Genomic DNA, 20,761 nt, shown 5'->3' with positions numbered 1-20,761 from the left:
TCAAGGCTAATCATTTTTATTCACGTGCTCTTGCTTGGGATTTCTCCCATTCATAGCATTTCTTAATTGTCTGGAGTTATTTGTAGATTTAGACCTCATGGGTGTAGGAAAAGAGGCCTCTTGTTGGTTCCCGGCTCCTCAGCCCCAAAATATTCACATAGAAACTGTATTAATTAAATAACAGCTTGGTCCATTAGCTTTAGCTTCTAATTGGCTAACTCTTACATTTTAATTTAACCCATTTCTATTAATCTGTGTATGGCCATGTGTCTGTGACTTACTGGCTAATGTTATGGCATCTGTCTCCGGTGGGGCTACATGGCATCTCCTGACTCTGCCCTTCCTTCTCCTAGCATTCAGCTTAGTTTTCCATGCCTGACTATGTTTTCCCTTTTGGTTGGTCCAAAGCAGTTTCTTTATTCATTAATGGTAATCATAGCATACAGAGAGAAATCCCACATCAATTTTATCATGTCTATTAATGTCATCCTCATTCGGTTCATGTTTGGGCAGTCATGTTGTTGAGACTTTATATGCGTAGCTTCTGTCATTATGAAGAGACAATCTCATAGCAAACTCCCTTATACTTTGTCTTTTAAATTTTTTCTGCCTCTTTACAAAAAGTTTTCCTTAACTTAGTTATTAATCACCACTCAGATGTATCATCTGAGCTGGATAATTGATAATATTTTATTCCTAAACTACAGATGGTAGTAATGGTTGCTCTGAGATTTCAACACAGCATGTAATTGCTGAAAGATATAAGTAACACAAGTTATGTCCCTAAGGTGAGACATAGTAGTCCTTTTGAGTCCTTCATTCTTTCTAGCCTGGATACTGATCTAGTCTTGTGCAGATCAAATACACCCATCTCTAGGAGTTTTGAATTTACAAATGTAATACAAATTATTTCCCAGAAAATGGCATAGTGCAGCTCTTATCTCCATTGTCCCTTAACTTCTCAATCTTTCAATCTTTTTTCTACCTCCTCTAAAATGGTTTTTGGAGATTTTAATAGAGGAATGTAAAAGTGTTTTGTTTAGGAAAAGGCATTAGTTCTCACTTATTGTCAGCCTTTTATTAAGTCCTTTTTAATCTTTATTGCAGTTTATTGTTGAGATCCTTTTCTGATTATATCATAGCATTTCAATTACCTTCTGAAATGGACACATATATTTAGAAAGTGGTTCTATAGTGTGTCATTTTAGCTAAGCAACAGAATTAGTTCCCCCTCAAGTCCCATGACTTATGTTACCAGGTGCTTTGGAGTTGTTTTACAATTGACTCATATGTCTGTGCTCAAGTATATGGACTAAGCATCCACATTAAGATGACCTAAAAGAATATTATAGCTGTGTGTGAAATAACTGGTAGTTCTATTTCTTCTTGCTTCTCCCTCTAGTTTTATAGGTGCTGAGTTAGATACTTTTGAAAAATTTCCTATGCCATCACAGCCCACATTCATATCTCCTGTGGGATTTAACTCTGCATTATTTGTTAATTATTTCCTTGTTTTATCACCAGATATTTGAATTTATAAAGAATTAAAATAATTTTACATGGGTGCCTCCAATATAGTCCAGCATATAAAAGTTTTTTCTATCAAACATTTTCTTTAGATCTATCCCAAGGATCAACGTAGAGGGCAAATAGATATGACTCCATCAGTTTGTCCTCAGACTTTAATGTCCTGAATCTTTCCACAATAGAATATAAATTCTTAGCTTAAATAAACCCTTCCTACTTAGTTGTCTTTTGGTGTTTCATCATAGCAACCAAAAGGAATCTGTGATAAAAGACTATTATACACCTTTGATTGGGTCTTAAATGTATTATAATAAAATATATATTGTAATATGTCTTTTAGTACATAAGCTGTTTATTAGAATTCATGTATTCCTGTGGTAGAACCAATTTGTTATCCCACATCTCCTAGAGAGAGATTCCCTTATTGGTTTTATATCCATTTTTTTTAAGTATTCAATTACTTCCATAACAGTCATGTGACTATTGCACCAGTCATCAGTACTTGCTTGGAAGTTCATCACTGTACCATGCAGGGCACAGTGCTAGGTTAGACTATTATTGTAATTTCTTCAATAAGAGTGCTCCATGGACAGGTTATGGTAAATTTTTTATGTACTATATCATTAGTACATGTGGTGATATTTTTTTGTGCTTTAACAGATAAAGCTTGACTGAATATCAGAGTGCAGAGCTAACCACACTAGCTGTCAGACAGTGGTGGCACACACTTTTAATCTCAGTAGTCGGGAGACAGAGGCAGACAGATCTCTATGAGTTCAAGGCCACCTTGGGCTACATGAATGAATTATGCTAAAAGAGAAACAAAGTTAATCAGTGGTGGCTCACACCTTTAATCCCAGCACTAGAGAGGTGGAGATGAGAAACTATATGGCTGAGCAGAGAGAATACTATAAGGTAGAAGAGACAGGAATTCAACATTCAGTCTGAGGCTTTGTAGAGATGGCATTCTCCCTGATGATTTGTAGGAACAGGATCACCCCTTAGGTCTGAGCATTCAGTAGAGGTAAGAACTAGTGGTTCACTGCACTGCTTCTCTGATCTTTTAGTATTTACCCCTATATTCCACTCAGGGTTCTTATTATTAAGGCCAATTAGAAACTGCACTACAAGTGCATGGTTTTCTCAGTAATATGCTCTTACAACTGGTTATGATGAGCAAGTAAGAGCAATCACAAGAGCCAGTGCAGTTTGTTTGCTTCACAATCCTCTAGTGACAATACTCACACTGAAAAAGCAATGCCTGGAATGAGATTTCATTCAATAAGTTACATTATTAAATTTTATTTAATTAACTCATATCTGATGGTAGAATTGTTCACCCATGCTTGGTACCTCTTCTCAAAATCTTATTTGTTTCTCTTCAGTAAGTAATGCCAAATAATATGGACAAATGATATTTCCTTGTAAAATATCAATTTTTGCAAGTTGGCTCAATTTTTAAAAGCAAACAGAAACAAATTACATCGAACAACTTACATTTCATAAAAAACTACTGTGAATTTTTAGCATCCAATTCATTTTATGGTGTTCTTTGACAATATCAAAAATCTTTGTCATTAAATTTCCCTTCTATATAAAGTGATGACACCAGCAAAGATGAAGAAAAATGAGATTGTGTACCATGCACCTCAGACAATCAAGGAACAGAATACACAATTATCGATGTCAGATCTACCACATTATCTGCTCGTTTATGAAGCTGAGATCCCATGACCTCTAGGAAACAGAGCAGATAACAACTTCTCTAAAAAGTACAGAGTTTAACACAGCTTCTTGCTGTTTCCTGGCAGCATGCCACAGCTCCTTTAAGAGAGGTCTTATGGATTCGCAGGGAGCACCTGTGTGGTTTCAAAATGGCAGCTTCCTGTCCGTGGACCATGCTGTTAGCACAAACTCTGCCTCTTTTGGGAAACCGAGCATTTGGATGGGTTTTGTGAGCAGCTTGCTGCAGCTTGCTTGATGGCAATGTTGACTGTCTGTGCGCCTGAGAATGAGGTGGTGTGCACGGCTCTCAGAGGTGCAAGTGGCCTCCTCCAGAACTCTCTGAAGCCTCAATGTTCCCTTAAGAGCTAACAGCAGGAACTTGCAATTCTTCCTTGCTAATGGTCACCAGGGGAGAAAAGTTCACATCAAAGTTCTTGTCTGTAATGTCCACTGCTACTGCAAGTGAAATGATAATTGCAGGTCTGAGGGGAGGTGAGGTCATAGAATCACAGATCATATCTTAGGCACTGGGTGTGTCCCTCCAGCTAACCTCCTCCTGATCTCTGTGGGTATGGAGCTGAGATCATCATATCAGAGAGAAAGAGTGCCAGAGTGTAGTAGATTGCAGAAAAGGAAGAAAATGTGAGTCTTGGTAAGTGATCGTTGGAGATATTAGAACGTGAGACTAAACTGGAGGAGGGACAAAGCCACAGAGGACACAGAAAATCTTCTGAAATAGATCAGGTAGAAATGAATTCAGGGGTCCTAGAAGCACTACATTTTAATTCTGACTAGCCCATTCCTCACTGACTGCCTGCTGTGCTCTGTGTTACTGAAAAATAAGTCTGGTGTTTATGGGGTCTCAAAATGTCTTTAAAGAAGCAGAATTTCTTTAAACACCTTTATGAGGAAATTTTAGTAAGTCACCTGATAAGGGAGTGCCACATAATCATTGATACTGCTTAGCTTTTGGGGGATTTTTATCTATGAATATTAATCTCATGGAAGCTTTTATGCACAGTCAGATGTTTGGACAGTGATGCACTTGGTCATGAGGTCTGCAGATGATTCATTCACATGGTACTAGTGTCATAGATACTAACATTGGTTTGAATGTATTTTGCTATGAAATATTTGCAAAGAACTTTCATAAATGAAAAGATTAAAAAGTAAGTTCTCATAATAATAAATTGATAGTAATAATAACTTGCAGCTTCATCTAATAAGTATAATACATTTTCAGCACTTCTAGGAGTACAACTATAGTAACTTCATGATTGTAATAACAAGTGGAACGTGTTTCATAAAACAATGCAATCCTACCTGTAATTGCATGTAAATGTAGGTCTGATTTACACAAAACATTTTCCTCTGACTCTGAGTGAGGGTGCAATTAATAAAAACAGTATTATTATTGGTTTGAAAATGGCTAAATTACTATAAATGTCAGTACTTTTTCCTGTGGATGTAGGAAGAGTCATTTAAATGCAGCTATAAAAATTATTTCTGTCTGCCCTCAACTACTGGGGTTAATTTTTTTCTTGTTTAACAACATTCTCATCAAATATGGGATTAATTATACTTGTATAAGACATTGAAAATGGGGAGATTGACCACATAGACAAATTGTATGAAATGCCCTATAATCACTTCTAAATTTTTCTTTGAACCTAAAATATTCTAAACATTAATGCTTATTAGCATAGCAATTACACTTTACCTGTGTCAAAGTTTGAAGTTTTTGTTTTTCACATTCCCTGTTACAGTTATATCCTTAATTTATAAAACTTAACTCATTTATCATTAACCCCCAAATCCCTTCATTTATATGTCAATAAAATGAAATTATTTGTGATCTTAAATTAATAATTTTGTTTCTATTTACCATATTTTCCATGAATTCACGTTTATCTTCCAAAATTAAAGTAAGCCGTTTGATTACCGGCCAACTGTTTCGCTGGGTCATGACTGTGTTTCAGACATGAACCATGCTATGGAGATATTCTGCGCTTTCCTGCTAAGGAGCTAGTGTTACCTCTCTGCACATTCTACATAGTATAAACGTACAAATATTGGAACATTTTGTGCCCCATTCAACTGCCTTTACATGTTCAATTAATGTCAAAGAGGCACATGCCCTAGAGACTGAATTATCTTGTGGACTCATTGAGGATAGAGAATGTTTTTTGTCCAATGACACAGTATATGTGGCACAAGCCTCATCTTTCCACATGATTTCCTCAGTTTGGGAGCAGTAATTTACAGCATGGAAGCCAGCGAGCTGTCTATAGCAATGATCTTCTTATCTTTGACTATGATTGGATCTCTGGGGAATTTCTCTCTTCTCCACCACTACATGTTTGTTTACCTAATGAGGTACAGATTAAAGTTTACAGACTGGGTTCTGATGCACTTGATTGTAGCCAACATCTTAACTGTACTGACTAAAGGAGTACCTCAGACAATAGTAGCTTTTGGGTTGAACAACTTCTTCAATGATGTTGGATGCAAATTGGCTTCCTCTCTTCACAGAGTAAGTAGGGGTGTGGGGATTGGCAGCACCTCCTTCCTCAGTATCTTTCAGGCCATCATCATCAGCCCCACGAACTCCAGGTATTCAGAACTTAAAATAAATTCACGCAAGTACATCTGTTACTCTGTGTACCTGAACTGGGTAATTCATTTCCTTATTAGCAGTATTAATCTTGTGCACATGAGGGCAAAATATGGAAATGAAAGCACAGAAAACTTGAAATCTTTTTTATACTGCTATGCTCCCCGTCATGACCAAACCAGTGATATCATGTATGCAACATTGCTGTCAGCTCCTGACATTCTTTTTCTGGTACTCATGTTATGGTCCAGTGGCTCCATGGTTGTCACCCTGTACAGGCACAAGCAAAGAATGCAACACATGCCCAGGACCAATGTTTCTTCCAGATCCTCCCCTGAGACAAGAGCCACTAAAACCATTCTTCTACTGGCCAGTACCTTTGTCTCCTCTTACACAATCTCTTCGCTCTGTCAACTCTTTGGGGCTATTGTATATAATCCCAGCTGGTCTCTGGTGCATGTGACTGCAATGGCCTCTCTACTTTTCCCCACTGTTTGTCCTTTTCTCCTCATGAGTCATGATTCTCAGGTATCCAGCTACTTCCTACTCTGGAAAATGAGAAGACATTTTCCCAAGGCCTCTGATCAAGAGCTGAACTGAAAGCTGCTGCTCAGTCCTCACTTGGTTGTGGAGTCATTCTGAGAGAATAGTGAGCATAATAACATTCATATCACATGACTTTTGAGGCTATTGCAGTTGAACCTTCCCAATGCTGTAAATGGAAGTGAATATGTTCAACTACACAGGCATACTGTGTGTGTCCTTTTGTGCACAAGTATGTGAATGGATTTATTTAAAATATATTCATTATACATCAAGATATATATTTATTTCATGGTGTAACAAAAATAGATTACAAAGTATACTGAAAAAATAGGTAAACTATACATCTCAGGTTAAAGTAATTGTTAAAAGGCACAATAATTGCTTAGTATTGTGCTTCCTGGATTTTGGGTAATTGACTCTGAAATAAACCAAACAAAAGTTTGATTGAGTTCGATGCTAATATCTAGTGTATTTTCCTCTTCTGGTGCTACACTCCATTATTTTAATATGGAAGGTAAAATTTCCCCTACATTTACATTTCCCTCTGTGAGTATGTGACAATGTATCTTGCTTCCCTTGTCACATCCCTTATATCTTACTTCGCTTGTCACAGCCACAGCAGACATGTACCTTTAACACTTTTCAATGTACAAGGGGTCCATTCAAAGTTCAAAGACATTTTCCACTTTGGATACAGCTCTGCTTTCATTTCCCAAATGAAAGCTAATGTAATTATGCTCAAATCTGCCTTTTGAGTACCCCCTTCAATCAATCTTAAATAGGAAAAAGTTTGAAATCACTGCACAAATTCTCTGAACCCATATTCATTTCAAATAAAGGAAATGTTTCTGTTATATAGTTTTTATTTGAGTTTTACAATTTCTGGTGTTCTGTATTATTTGTTTCTATGTTTCTATTAATTAATGAATAGATAATTAATTAATGATAGAACTCACCTCTTTGAAGATCAAAGAATCAATATGAACTTTGATTTTTTTCAGTGCTGGAGAGAGGGACCAGCAGTTAAGTATTGTTCTACTCTCACAGAGCCTAGAGTTAAAGTCCAAGTCCCTCCATCCACTAGCTCACTATTGCCTGTATCTACAGATGTAGGGATGTTATGTCATCTTCTGGAATCACCAGGCACTGAACACATGTGTACAACATCTGATAAAAAAAAATAAATCCTGGTACCCTTGTTTGCCCTTTTGTCTGTGGTATCCTTGGACTACAAGGTATCCCTGTTTCAGTGTTGAGGAGTTCCATCCAGAGGGTGTCCATGGACTACTAGGAGACCTTGTGTCTGTGCTGAGGAGTTCCATCTAGACAGGAACATTTCCTGCTCTTGCACTGAGGAGATCCACCCAGAGTGTCAGTAACAGCAAAGACTGGACCAAGACACCAAGAAATCTCCTGGCTCCATTTGAAGGAAGAGATGGGCAGGTGCCAATGCAAGAATTCCTCCAACAACCTGAAAGGCAACATGACATCACCAGAATCCGGTGATCACAAAACAAGAAGAATTAGACACCCTACTCCAGAAGAAATAGAAGAAATCAACATTAAACAGAACATTATGAAAATAATAGAGGAACTTAAACAGAAGGTAAAAACTGCCATAAAGAAATGGAGATGACAAACAAAAACGTAGACAAAATGATTAAATCTCTCAAAGATTCCCAAGAAAAACAAGAAAAAACAATCAAACAGGTAAGGGAAACAGTTCAAGACTTGAAAAATGAAATGAAGGTAATAAAGAAAACACAAACCAAAGGAAGGCTGGAGATGGAAAATCTGGGTAAACAAACAGGAACTACTGAGACAAGTATTACCAACAGAATACAAGAGAAAGAAGAGAGAATCTCAAACACTGAAGATACTATAGAGGAAATAAACTCACTGATTAAAGAACAAACCAAATCCAACAAATTATTAACACAAAACATCCAGGAAATCTGTGACACCGTGAAAAGACCAAACCTAAGAATAATGGGGGAGAAGAAGGAGAAGAATTATAACTCAAAGACCCAGAAAATATAGTCAACAAAATTATAGAAGAAATCTTTCCCAACCTAAAGGAGGATATTCCTATGAAGGTACAAGAAGCATACAGAACACCAAATAGACTGGTTCAAAAAAAAGCCTCCCCTCATCATATAATAATCAAAACACAAAACATACAGAATAAAGAACAAATATTAAGAGCTACAAACGAAAAAGGTCAAGTAACATATAAAGGGAAACCTATCAGAATTACACGTGACTTCTCAATGGAAACCATGAAAGCCAGAAGGTCTTGGATAGATGTGCTGCAGATACTAAGAGACCATGGATGCAAGCCCAGACTACTATATCCAGCAAAGCTTGCATTGACCATCGATGGAGAAAACAAGATATTCCAGGACAAAAACAAATTTAAACAATACGTTGCCACAAACCTAGCCTTACAGAAAATACTAGAAGGAAAATCACAAACCAAGGAAGTCAACAACACCCATATTAACACAAGCATCTGACAACCCTCCACCAGCACAGCTCAAAGAAGGGTAACACACAAACTCTACCACCAGAAAAATAACCGGAGTTAACAACCAGTGGTCATTAATATCACTTAATATCAATGGACTCAATTCACCTATAAAAAGGCACAAGTTAAGAGAATGGATATGAAATCAGGATCCAACATTCTGCTGTCTACAAGAAATACATACACCTCATACTCAAAGACAGATACTACCTCAGAGTAAAGTGTTAGGAAAAGGTTTTCCAATCAAATGGTCCAAAGAAACAAGCGGGTGTGAATATACTAATTTCCAACAAAATTGATTTCAAATTAAAATCAATCAGAAGAAATGGAGATGGACACTTCATACTCATAACTGTATTCACAACCACAATGAATACAACTGCTTTGATATCCTCACTGTATCTATGCAGATTCACTAACATACTGGTCTAAATTCAACCTATGATACAAATAACTTTCCTTTCTTCAGAAATTACCCAATCTTATGCATTTCATTCTAGAGAGAGAGAAAGGTTAAATAAATATGTTTATTTTTCAATACAAAGTATTAAGTATAGGAACTAACATTTATGTTTTCCAACATGTTCTGATGGTAGGTATATAAACAAGTTCCTTGTAAAAATGAATATTCATACTTGTTGGTTCACAAGTATTTTTGTGTCAGCTTCATAATGTAAATCAACAGTTTCCACAGATGATTCTCAAAATAACTACTCAGTAAATGTTGTTCTTTTTAAGCAACATCTCTCAGTCATAAATTTTGATTGATTACAAATGCACACTCCTATGAACACACTTTTCTAGTCAATATTTTTGATCCTATGACTAATATCAATTGTGAGGTGCTGTGTCATGGCTAGGATTGACTGGCAAGAAAAGATAGAAATAGAAAGGGAGTTGAAACTCAGTTTAGAGTGTGAGGGATGACAATCTAAGGGAGGTAATACAGGCTTCAGTAAAAAAATGAACATGACACTGTCATAATATATTGAGTTGTAAAAATTCACGTAAGGAAAGTAGTAGTAGTACTACTGACTGTGTACATTATTCTGACATATTTTTGTATATAAGATGGTATTTTTTATTTTAATTAAAACATAACTAACATTTCCCTTATCCCTTATTTGCTCCAACACATTCCTTGTCCCACTGACTTGATCCTTCTTAAAGTCATTCCCTCTTTTTCTTTATTATTACTTACCCACAAACTTGTATAAAAAAGTAAAACCTACTGAGTCAATTTTATATTGTTAGAATGTATTAGATTTCAAGGCTTACAAACTGCTATTGTAAAACCAATTAGGGGGTTCATTGCTGGGAAATCCAAATTCTCTCTATCTCTTTAAAGTTTAGAAAAAAACTTTAGGTTCCAGCTAATAAGAGCTCACCAACACCAGCTGGACTGGAAAGTAACAAGCATAGGACCAAACTAGTCCCTCTGCATGTGATTGACAGTTGCATGGCAGGGGCAGACTTAGGGGCCACTGGCAGTGGCACCAGGATGTATCCCTACTGCTTTAAGGATTCTATTCTCTTTGGATGTTTACCTTGCTCAGCCTATATACAGTAAGGAGGGTATTGGACCTTCCACAAAGCAAGTGCCTTCCACTCTCTGAGGATTGAGGGGGTTGGAGTATGTGTGGAGGTAATGGAAGGAGGAGAGGGAGTGCGAACTTAGATTGGTATTTTATTTAAAAAATCTAATAAGTTTAAAAATAAACTTTCAGCATCTAACGAAATGATTATATTTTTTAATTTCAGTTTATTTATATTATCAATTACATTGATAGATTTTTGTATATTGAACCAGCCCTGCCTCTCTGGGATGAAGCCTACTTGATCATGATGAATAATTTTTTGTTGTGCTCTTGGATTTGGTTTGCCAGTATTTTATTGAGAATTTTTGCATTGATGTTCATGAGTGAGATTGGTTTGTAATTCTCTTTCTTGGTTGCGTCTTTGTGTGGTTTTGATATCAGGGGAACTTTAGCCTCATAAAAAGAGTTTGGCAATGACCCTCATGTTTCTATTATGTGGAACACTTTGGGTAGTATAGGTATTAGCTCTTATTGAAAGTTCTGGTAATATTCTGTTCTAAATCCATCCGGCCTTGGGCATTATTTGTTTGGGAGGTTTTTGATGACAGCTTCTATCTCCTCGTGGCTTATAGGTCTATTTAAACTGTTTACCTGGTCTTGATTTAATTTTGGTATATGGAATCTATCTAAAAAATTGTCCATTTGTTTTACGTTTTCCAATTTTGTAGAGTACAGGTTTTTGTAGTAGAACCTAATGATTTAATTTGAATGAGCATGGGAACAAACTAGTCCCTCTGAATGTGGTTGACAGTTGGGGAAGCCTGAGGGGCTACTGATAGTGACACTGGGATTTGTCTCTACTGCATGTACTGGCTTCTTGAGATCCTATTCTGTAACAACGTAAATGAATGCAGACAGATTATAAAAATATATACAGCTTTAATGGGGAAATAGACTTACAGGACCACAGGTTCCCGCGGAGAACAGGAAAGCAGAGCAAAAAGGGGCTGCTGGGATCAGGCCAGGCAGATTTATCAGTAAACATTAGCCCGAGGCGAACACGCCCCCAATGGGTGGGGTTTATCCCTACATCTCCCCCTTTTGTCTAAATAAGACAGAACTAAACCAAAAACAACTATATACAATAATAACAAATAATAAATATAACAAACAATATTGAGAACAAAAGTTTTGCTAAACATTCTATCTCAAGGAGTCTAAATAACATAGAGAGTAACTACAATTATATAATCTTCAACTCCGTCAAAGATCTGAGAAGGGAATAAATATTACTTAACAAACGAGAGATATCCAAAATGTGCAACAATTGACAGAGACAACTGACTACCTGGGCAATCACCCAAAGTCTCGTTTGCAATGTTGAGTCAACCAACTTTGGCTAAGGCCTAACATAACTGATATACCATTCTTAGAACTATCCTACCCTGTCTTGGCAGGATAAGAAAATCCTGTTTCATCCACTTAGGGATATTCTGTATCTTTGTCAGAAGTTGAGGTATGGGCTTTTCTTAACCCAAAGGCCAGTTCTACCAAGAAGACAAGCTCCCAGTGGAGTGTCTTTGGTGCTCAACGTTCTCTCGGGAGTAGAGTGGCATTGCCAGGAGTAATTGTGTCTCATTGGCACAGAATTTTACGTTAGATTAAAGGCCATTTTCTACAGCTCTTCGAAGAGGCTGAAGATCATACTATCTATACTAAGTATAATCTCTATGTATCTAAAAGACCTGATTAACCTAAAAATAAATATGACAAACATATAATTCTCAATACCTATCTAACTTGAAGACTAAAAGAATAAACAACTGTGCAATATATGAAGACAATGATCTTCAACTGTAAACAATGTCATAGTATCAGAGGTAGAAATGTACATTGTAATATGGTAGATGTATCAATACAATATAGACAAAGTTATAAGCATACTCACACAAAAATAGAGGTAGGAACACTCACATTCAATATTCAATATATCAATATACAAGAAACAGTACCAATACAATTTTCTATAAATAGTAATTCACAAATACCAATCACCCCATAAAACCAGTTAATCCCCCTTCTTCTTCTTCTTTTTTTTTTTGAAAATACCCCTAATTCCATAAAAATATCACCCCATCCCCTCAACCCTAAACCAACCACTAAAAGATGTCCCTAACCCTGAGGGCAAACTCTGTTGGGAGAGGGGATGTCATCCTTTAAGATTGCTTCTAGCTGACATGGTGGCGACGTTCTTCTTAGGGGGTCCTGTGAAAGCAAATGATGGTAAAATTCCCAATTTAACCTTTGACCTAAGAAAATTATAACTAGTCTCTGAGCGTTTTGAGAAGGTCTGGCCAGAGTGTTGTCAAAAATGTGCACCATTTGAAATTGTCTCGTGTAGTTGGTACCAAAAAAAGGTCTAATATTAGTGCTTTAAAAAAAAATTCATGACGTCATAAAAACCAGATTGAGTTGATGTCGTGGGGCCCCATCTTCATCCTGGAAACTTCAAAGATTACTGTAGGAAAATTTGTTGCTTGTTATGGGAAATTTAAACGTTAACAACAAGGACATATACTGACATATAAAGAAAGACACAGACATGAGGAAAGGCAAAGAAAGTTTAAGACATATATATATATATATATATATATATATATATATATATATACTTACAGAACATGTCCCTCCATCAGTAATTAAATATTCAGGGTCCCTTAAATTCTTTGAAGATGGGTATTTTCCTGTGGAGATAAGAAGAGAACCCTGCCCCCAACCTATCTGTATTACTTACCATCAGTATGATTGCCATCCATGTGATTGAATTGTTATTTATCTTTCCCAAGTGGCTTCTCTTCATCAAAACGAACCTTTATCAATTTTGATGGTATCCACAATTTTTCCTCACCTGTGGAGACAAGAGCAAATCCCCTTCCCCAACGCAGCACATCTCCTGGCTTCCATTGTGAGGTCAGCACATCCTTGAAATAAACTGGTTGATTTAGTTCAGTAGACTTTTCCATTATCCAATGTCTTTCTGCAGCCGATGTTCCCTTCTCATTAGCATTGAGAAAATTCAAGGTTAACAAAGCATTATGTAACCTGTTTCTGGGGGTGTTTTCCACCCCTTTCTGTTTGTTCAACATATCCTTTATAGTTCGATTTGATCTTTCTATGACTGCTTGACCTGTAGGATTGTATGGTATACCTGTAACATGCTTGATATTGTAATAATCAAAAAACCATTTCATTTTCCTAGAGACATAAGCAGGACCATTATCTGTCTTTATTTGTGTAGGTATACCCATGATAGCCATGACTTCTAATAAATGAGTGATTACTGAATCAGCTTTTTCTGAACTTAAAACCGTTGCCCACTGAAAGCCTGAATACGTGTCAATGGTGTGATGAACATATTTTAATTTGCCAAATTCTGCAAAGTGGAACACATCCATCTGCCAGATTTCATTCCTTTGGGTGCCCTTTGGATTAGCCCCTGCAGGCAGTGGCGTTTGGTTATAGAAAGAGCAAGTAGGGCATTTCTTTACAATCTCCCTAGCTTGTTGCCATGTAATAGAAAACTCTTCAAACCTTTGCTATTAACATGATGTTTTTTATGAAATTCAGAGGCTTGTAGCACACTACCAATCAATAATTGATCAATTTCTGCATTACCTTGTGCTAGAGGACCTGGCAGACCGGTATGGGATCGGATGTGTGTTATGTACATAGGGCAAAGCCTGTTCCTAATCAAATCTTGCACCTGGATAAACAAAGAGGTTAGTTCTGTATCATCAGGTATAAATTCAGCAGTTTCAATATGTAAAATAACTCTTTCTGCGTATTGTGAATCAGTAACTATATTAATAGGTTCTTTAAAATCCCTTAGCACCATAAGAATGGCATATAATTCTGCCTTCTGGACAGAATCATAAGGACTTTGTTCCACCTTACCCAAGTCTTCTGATTTGTAACCTGCCTTCCCTGATTTATTGGCATCAGTATTGAATGTACGGGCTCCAGTTATTGAAGTATCACGCACGATTTGAGGAAAGATCCAAGAAGTTCTCTTTATGAAGTTAAGCCTCTTGCTTTTTGGATAGTTGTTATTAATGTCTCCCAAAAAATTAGCACAAGCTCTTTGCCATGGTTCATTATCTTCCCATAATTTCTTTAGTTCATCAGCAGTGAAAGGCACTATAATTTCTGCTGGGTCTATGCCTGCTAGTTGACGAAGTCTCAACTTGCCTTTTATAATTAACTCAGAGACTTTTTCCACATAAGTTTTCAGTTTCTTACTTGGTTTATGTGGTAAAAAGATCCATTCCAAGATAATATCATCTCTCTGCATTAAAATTCCTGTAGGGGAAATTTTTGATGGTAGTATGACAAGAATACAATCGAGCTCTGGATTTACCCTGTCCACATGTGCCTGTTGTAATCTTTCCTCAATCATTGTCAGTTCCTTTTCTGCTTCAGCTGCTTCTCGGCCTTCTGAGGGCTTGAGCACCAAGCCAATTAAAGAGCAGCACTGAGCGAGGGTGAAGCCGGGCGGGGCCACAGCTGGGTGGTGCCGAGTCGCTTGCCCTTCCACGGTGGTATCAGCACAAGGCAGTGGCAGAAGGGGAGATGGAACAATCAGCTCTGGTTCAGGGGCCCTGGGAACTATGGCACTGTGCACACGGGCTGCACTGGGCACGCTGCAGTTGCTGGCGCCTGTGGCTGCAGCGGCAATGTGCAGCCGGGCAGAGCAAGAACAAAGAAGGGAGTGCGGCGCAGAACACCAGAAGGGGGGCAAAGGAGGGGGCGGTCTGCGCGGAGGAGAGGGAGGTCCTGGCAAGAGAGGTCGCCAGCCCTAGTGGCTGGCCGCCTGACGACTGGAGGCTTAGAGCCAGAGGCAGGTATCCAAAAAGCCCCAAAGTTCCGGGGGGGTGGGGGTGCGCCAAGTGATGGGCATGGTCGATCGGAAGTTGTAATTAACCAGAGCAACTTAAAATAATATTCAGCTTTAATAAACAGAAGAAAGGAAACTTACAAGACCAGGGTTCCAGCGATCCACGAGCACAGGGGGCAAAAGAAAAAGACCAAGCACACCTGAATGTTTTTATCTGTTTTCTGTGGCCCCACGGGGACACACCCTAACAGAATGTGATTGGCTGAAGTTCCCCATCACCTCCTTCTGCTCATCATTTGGACCTTCGGAGCTCAGTCCAATGTTCCAATGTGGGTCTCTATCTCTATCTCTATCCATTGCCGGATGAAGGTTCTATTGTGATATGCAAGATATTCATCAGTGTGGCTATAGGAAAGGCCAGTTCAGGTACCTTCTCCTCTGCTGCCCAAGGAACAAGCTGGGGCCATCTCCTTGGACACCTGGGAACCCCTCCCGAGTCAAGTCTCTTGCCAACCCTAAAATGGCTCCCTTAATTAAGATATCTACTTCCCTGCTCCCACATCCACTCCTCCTCCATCCCATCCATCCCATTCCCTCAAGCTCTCCCCATCCTCCCCTTCTCCTTTCTCTCTCCCCATCTCCCCTTAACCTCACCTCACCCCCACCCCCGTGCTCCCAACCCCTGTCCGGCAATCTTGTCCACTTCCAATATTCAGGAGTATAACTATATGTCATTCGTTGGGTTCACCTTCTTATTTAGCTTCTCTAGGATCGCGAATTATAGGCCCAATGTCCTTTGTACTTGAAGCTTTGACCTTCTGTGAGAGAAGCAGTCTTGCTGTCAAGCTGACAAAAGAGAACCAAAACAGAGTCACCTTTCGCTTCCACTTCTCTAATCTTAGCAAGGCCTGTCAGGCAAGTGCTTTTAGCATGAGCTATACCAGGATGGATATTCTTCCTGCTTTCCTCACTTCAGTTAGTGTTCACTTCACTTCTTATTTTCTGGGCAAAGGACAGCAAAGGATAATCCTTCTATGCTACATCAACACTGAGATGTCCTACACTGCTGAAAGTTGATTATATTATTAAACATTAGGTAGTTGCATTTGCTTCTACTCTCTTCTAGTCTGAGCACATCAGAAACATGTGATCCACCATGGATCATATTTTTTTGACAGGACATGTCCCTTTATAGTAATCAGGTGACTCCATTTCTCTTCTCCTTTTGCCTTACCTGAGGTGAACGTTCTTTGTCAACAGCATATCGATGCCAGCAATTACAACTTGTAATATCACCACATCTGGTGCCTTCATCATTGTCACTACAGGGAGGCATGCAAAAGGCCATGAGGCCATCATTGCTGTCAGTATCTTCATGCATCTGCTGTTGAAAGCCTCCTTGAACAGGCATGGGAGGAGCTCCGTGGGTACCTGCTGCAATACTGAAATGGCAATGTCCTCATTCCTCAGCTGACTTTCATTGCCAGCACCAGGAGTGTGGATGGGGTCTCAAAGCTCATTCTGATGAGTCTTTAAAGAAAAAGTCCTGGGGAAACTTTCAGGAGACAAATGTTCATGTTATGGCTTAGGGTTATGTATGTCTCACCCATCACAGAAACTAACCCAGGTCAGAGTCCTTGATATAACACTAGTCAAGTACTCATTGGTTCTTCTTTTAATATCTGGTCATCTGAAAGCCTCATCAATGTCAGCATGTGGATTCCATACTTAGAACCAACACATGCACAGATTATCAATTGTCCCAGCAAGTATCAGGCTTTGTTGTTCTGAATCTCATTTACCTTTGGAAAAATCATTCAGAAATAAGCAATCAGACCAGCCTCTGCTTGTGCCAAATTGAGACTCATCAACTTTAATGTCCCTTATGAATCAAGACTGCTAAGTCACATGTACAACTCACCCAAGTTCTCTCTTCCATGTTTTTAGTCTGTATGGAGAAGACTGAGGAGATACACCCAGTTGCCTGACATCTTGGGCTTATATATTCATTTATGCTCCTTCTCCTCACTACATCTCTATGAACTCCCACACCCCTTTGAGACATTTCTACCTCACTGGGATATTGACTATACATCTGCTTAAAATCCATTAAGATTATATTTACTTAGTGTATACCGACTGAGTCTTATCTCGCCATGTGAAAACAAAAATCTTTAATCAAAGGAGAACTGGAAGATTCCATTGATGCATTGATTGGTTGAATTATTTTTGTGGGAGTGTTTACCTGCACACATGTGATTGATTCTTACCTGTACCAAAGCTGGGTGACCTGGACATAAGCAGCCTAATGATGTATGATTAATACACCTCAGAGTATGAAATTGGGGTTCAACCTGAAGAACTGAAAAACAAAGAAACCTCTCACTGGCTTTTTTCCCTTCCATTTTATAATGCCCTCTACTTGCGGATTAAAGGCTGTGACTCCCTAAGTCCGGGATTAAATGTGTGAGTCACCACCACCTGTATTTGTTTCTACACTGATCTTGTGTAGCCAAGGGTCACCTTGAAATCACAAAAATCCATTTGACTCCATTGTGGGATTCCCCTGTGTATGCTGTGAATCAATTGGTGAATAAATAAAAATCTTCTTTAGTCTGTGATAGCATAGAGAAGTAACAGGAAAACTATTGTGAATTCTGACAGAAAGAAAGCAGATTCAGAGAAAAGCCATGCAGCTGTGCCTGAGACAGACCCATGAATTTTACCCAGTAAGCCACAGCCTTGTGGTGATACACATATGAATGGAAATGGGTTAATTTATGTTATGAGGTATCCAAAAATACTCTTAAGTTATTGGCCAAATAGTATTGCAAATAATATGGTTAATATGGTTTCTGTGTGATTATTTCAGGGCTGAGTAGCCAGAAATAAACTAGCAATCTCATACAACATGACTCTGTCTGCCAAATTCTGGGATTAAACATGTGACACCAATGCCTGACCTCTAGTTGCTTTAGCTTTGCTTCTGCTCCTCTGGTAAAATTTATTTGTTCAAACACAAATAATATGCCACTACACTCCAGAATGAGCCTAACAGGCTATACAGACCAAGAAGGAGATGGTGCTAAATGCCAGGCTTTCCTCTCTGAGACGCTGCCTCCAAAACACTTCGATTAATGAAATACAGTAAAGAGGAAATTTCAGTCCTTACAACTGCAAACACATAATATGTGAGACTTAATTTGATGGATTTATAAAAAGATTAACCTACAAGACAGATCTTTATTTGAGATCCACAATGAAACTGGGAGGCAAAGAGGCTGTAGGTCAAGACCAGACTTGCGTATCTGATACCCCATCTCAAAACAACAACAAAGGCCGGGCGGTGGTGGCGCACGTCTTTAATCCTAACACTTGGGAGGCAGAGGCAGGCGGATATCTGTGAGTTCGAGACCAGCCTGGTCTACAAGAGCTAGTTCCAGGACAGGCTCCAAAACCACAGAGAAACCCTGTCTTGAAAAAACCAAACCAAACCAAACCAAAACAAAACAAAACAAAAAAAAAAACAACAACAAAACAAAGTTAAGAAAAAAGCATATGAATCAAAACACAAGTATTTAATGGCATTTTCCATTAAAACAATACCACACAAAAGCAACAAGTCAAAAAATTCACAAAGATTCCAATTATCATTTTAATTAACAGCAGTGAACTATAGGTGCATTGCTAAGAAGTCCTACCAAATATGCCTTCTGATGCAGGTGAGTGACTTACTTGATCTTGTACACTGATGACAGGGCTCCTGTTTCCAGTAGGGCCAGGCTGTCAGTGACTGCACCTTAAAGGACAGTGCAGGTGTTCTATGAATCTTATAGTCCTTTTTTACACCCCTTTCCCTTCACACCTGCCTTTTGTGGCTTTGTCTTGAAAGGATATGTTTCCAAATGATTAGGACATTAAAACTCTATCCACTTAAACCTCTTAAGGATAATCTCAGTGTGGCTTGGTTGACTCATAGCTCCTTCTAGGAAAACAAAATTACTTAGGGGATTTAGAAGAATTTTTTTAATTCACTGATTATATTATTTACTACATTTTTTTTATACAGGCACATAAACATCGTGTATGTGTTTTATTTGGTCTAAAAGTTACTTGGTGTTTATACGTGGTTTATTTCAGTGAGTGTATATTATGTGTACGTTTACTTATATTTCTGTGTGCCCTAGTATGTATACAATAGTGTGCTTTAGATTGTATTGGCTCAGGTTAAATTTTCAATCCTCCTGCTTTGAAAACTGACATTTTAAGTTTTCAACCCTCCATTGATATTGTTTGTTTCTCTGACAAGTGAACCTTACTTATGCTTTTGTTGTCCTTAGCACAAATTAAATAACTATGGATACTTTGTGTGTCCAATTTTGACATTATGTCAGTTTTTCTTTAAACATATACTTCTGTAGTTTAGACAGAAGATGGAGAGAACCTGATAATTTTGGGTACGATCCTTATAGTTACTATTTTAAGGTTTACTTTTGGAATACATTTATAGTAATGGTCTGGTTCATCTATTGGAAGCATCTTCCAAGTGTGGCAATCTGAAGAAATAAAAATTACTGCACATTGAAACAAAGAAACAATAAAAATCATTCGCCCATTCTCAAAACTCACCAAACTCCATCATCTCGGTAAGAATGTCTACTCCCTGAATGAGCAAATGGAAGTGGTGCACAGGTGAGAAAAGAGAGAGTTTCCTAAACTGTGCAGAACAAAGTCCTCTTGGACTACATTTAATACTATTGCACACGTGTGAATTCCAAGACACCATGGTGCACTTTAGAGTTCATGCAACTATGAATGAAAGCCATTTCAGTTAATGAAATATAATAGGTGATCTTTCCTGGAAGGATAATCTTAATCCTATTTAATTATAGGAGGGTTAAGATGTTCATATTTTCTTAAAACACAACTTAAATGGCCTTCAGGCTTCCTAGTGTTGTTACACATCATATCTGACTATTTTATGGCCTCAAGACCAGGTCATTGAAGATTTACAATTAACAGAAAGACAAGACAAAAAAACATATCAAGACACTAGGGACCGAGAACCATGACAGAAAACTAATACAAAAAGAAAATAATTGGCAGAGTGAATTCTAATTTTATCTTGGAAATGTGGTCCATGTACCTTGCAGGAACCTTTCTGTCCTCAGATAGGCCATATCAGAACTATTACCAGATATCATAGTGTGGCATGCCTTGGTACAACTTATGGATGTCAGCTTCTTCAGAGATGTACTAGTATTTCAAAGTGAGATTTGAAGAAATAGTGTGTAATAAAAGTTTTATCCTTCTTTTATTGGGAAATATATGAACTGTTGATTTTGGAACATAAAGATTTAGCAATCAAACTATACAAAAGCTGATTAGAT

At 38.0% G+C, this 20,761-nt stretch overlaps 1 protein-coding gene across 1 annotated transcript; it reads left to right on the top strand.

Annotated features, from left to right (window-relative positions):
* Window positions 1-5,518: 5,518 nt before the first annotated feature.
* LOC130870412 (vomeronasal type-1 receptor 4-like) lies at window positions 5,519-6,466 on the top strand. The gene has a single exon (XM_057763134.1). It carries the CDS (start codon window positions 5,519-5,521, stop codon window positions 6,464-6,466), a length of 948 nt encoding a protein of 315 aa, XP_057619117.1.
* Window positions 6,467-20,761: the final 14,295 nt, after the last annotated feature.

Source organism: Chionomys nivalis, chromosome 2, assembly GCF_950005125.1.
Source record: "Chionomys nivalis chromosome 2, mChiNiv1.1, whole genome shotgun sequence".
In the NCBI taxonomy this organism is placed as follows: domain Eukaryota; kingdom Metazoa; phylum Chordata; class Mammalia; order Rodentia; family Cricetidae; genus Chionomys; species Chionomys nivalis.
Note: the sequence above shows the minus strand (reverse complement) of the source record. Positions and strands in the feature narration are given on the sequence as shown.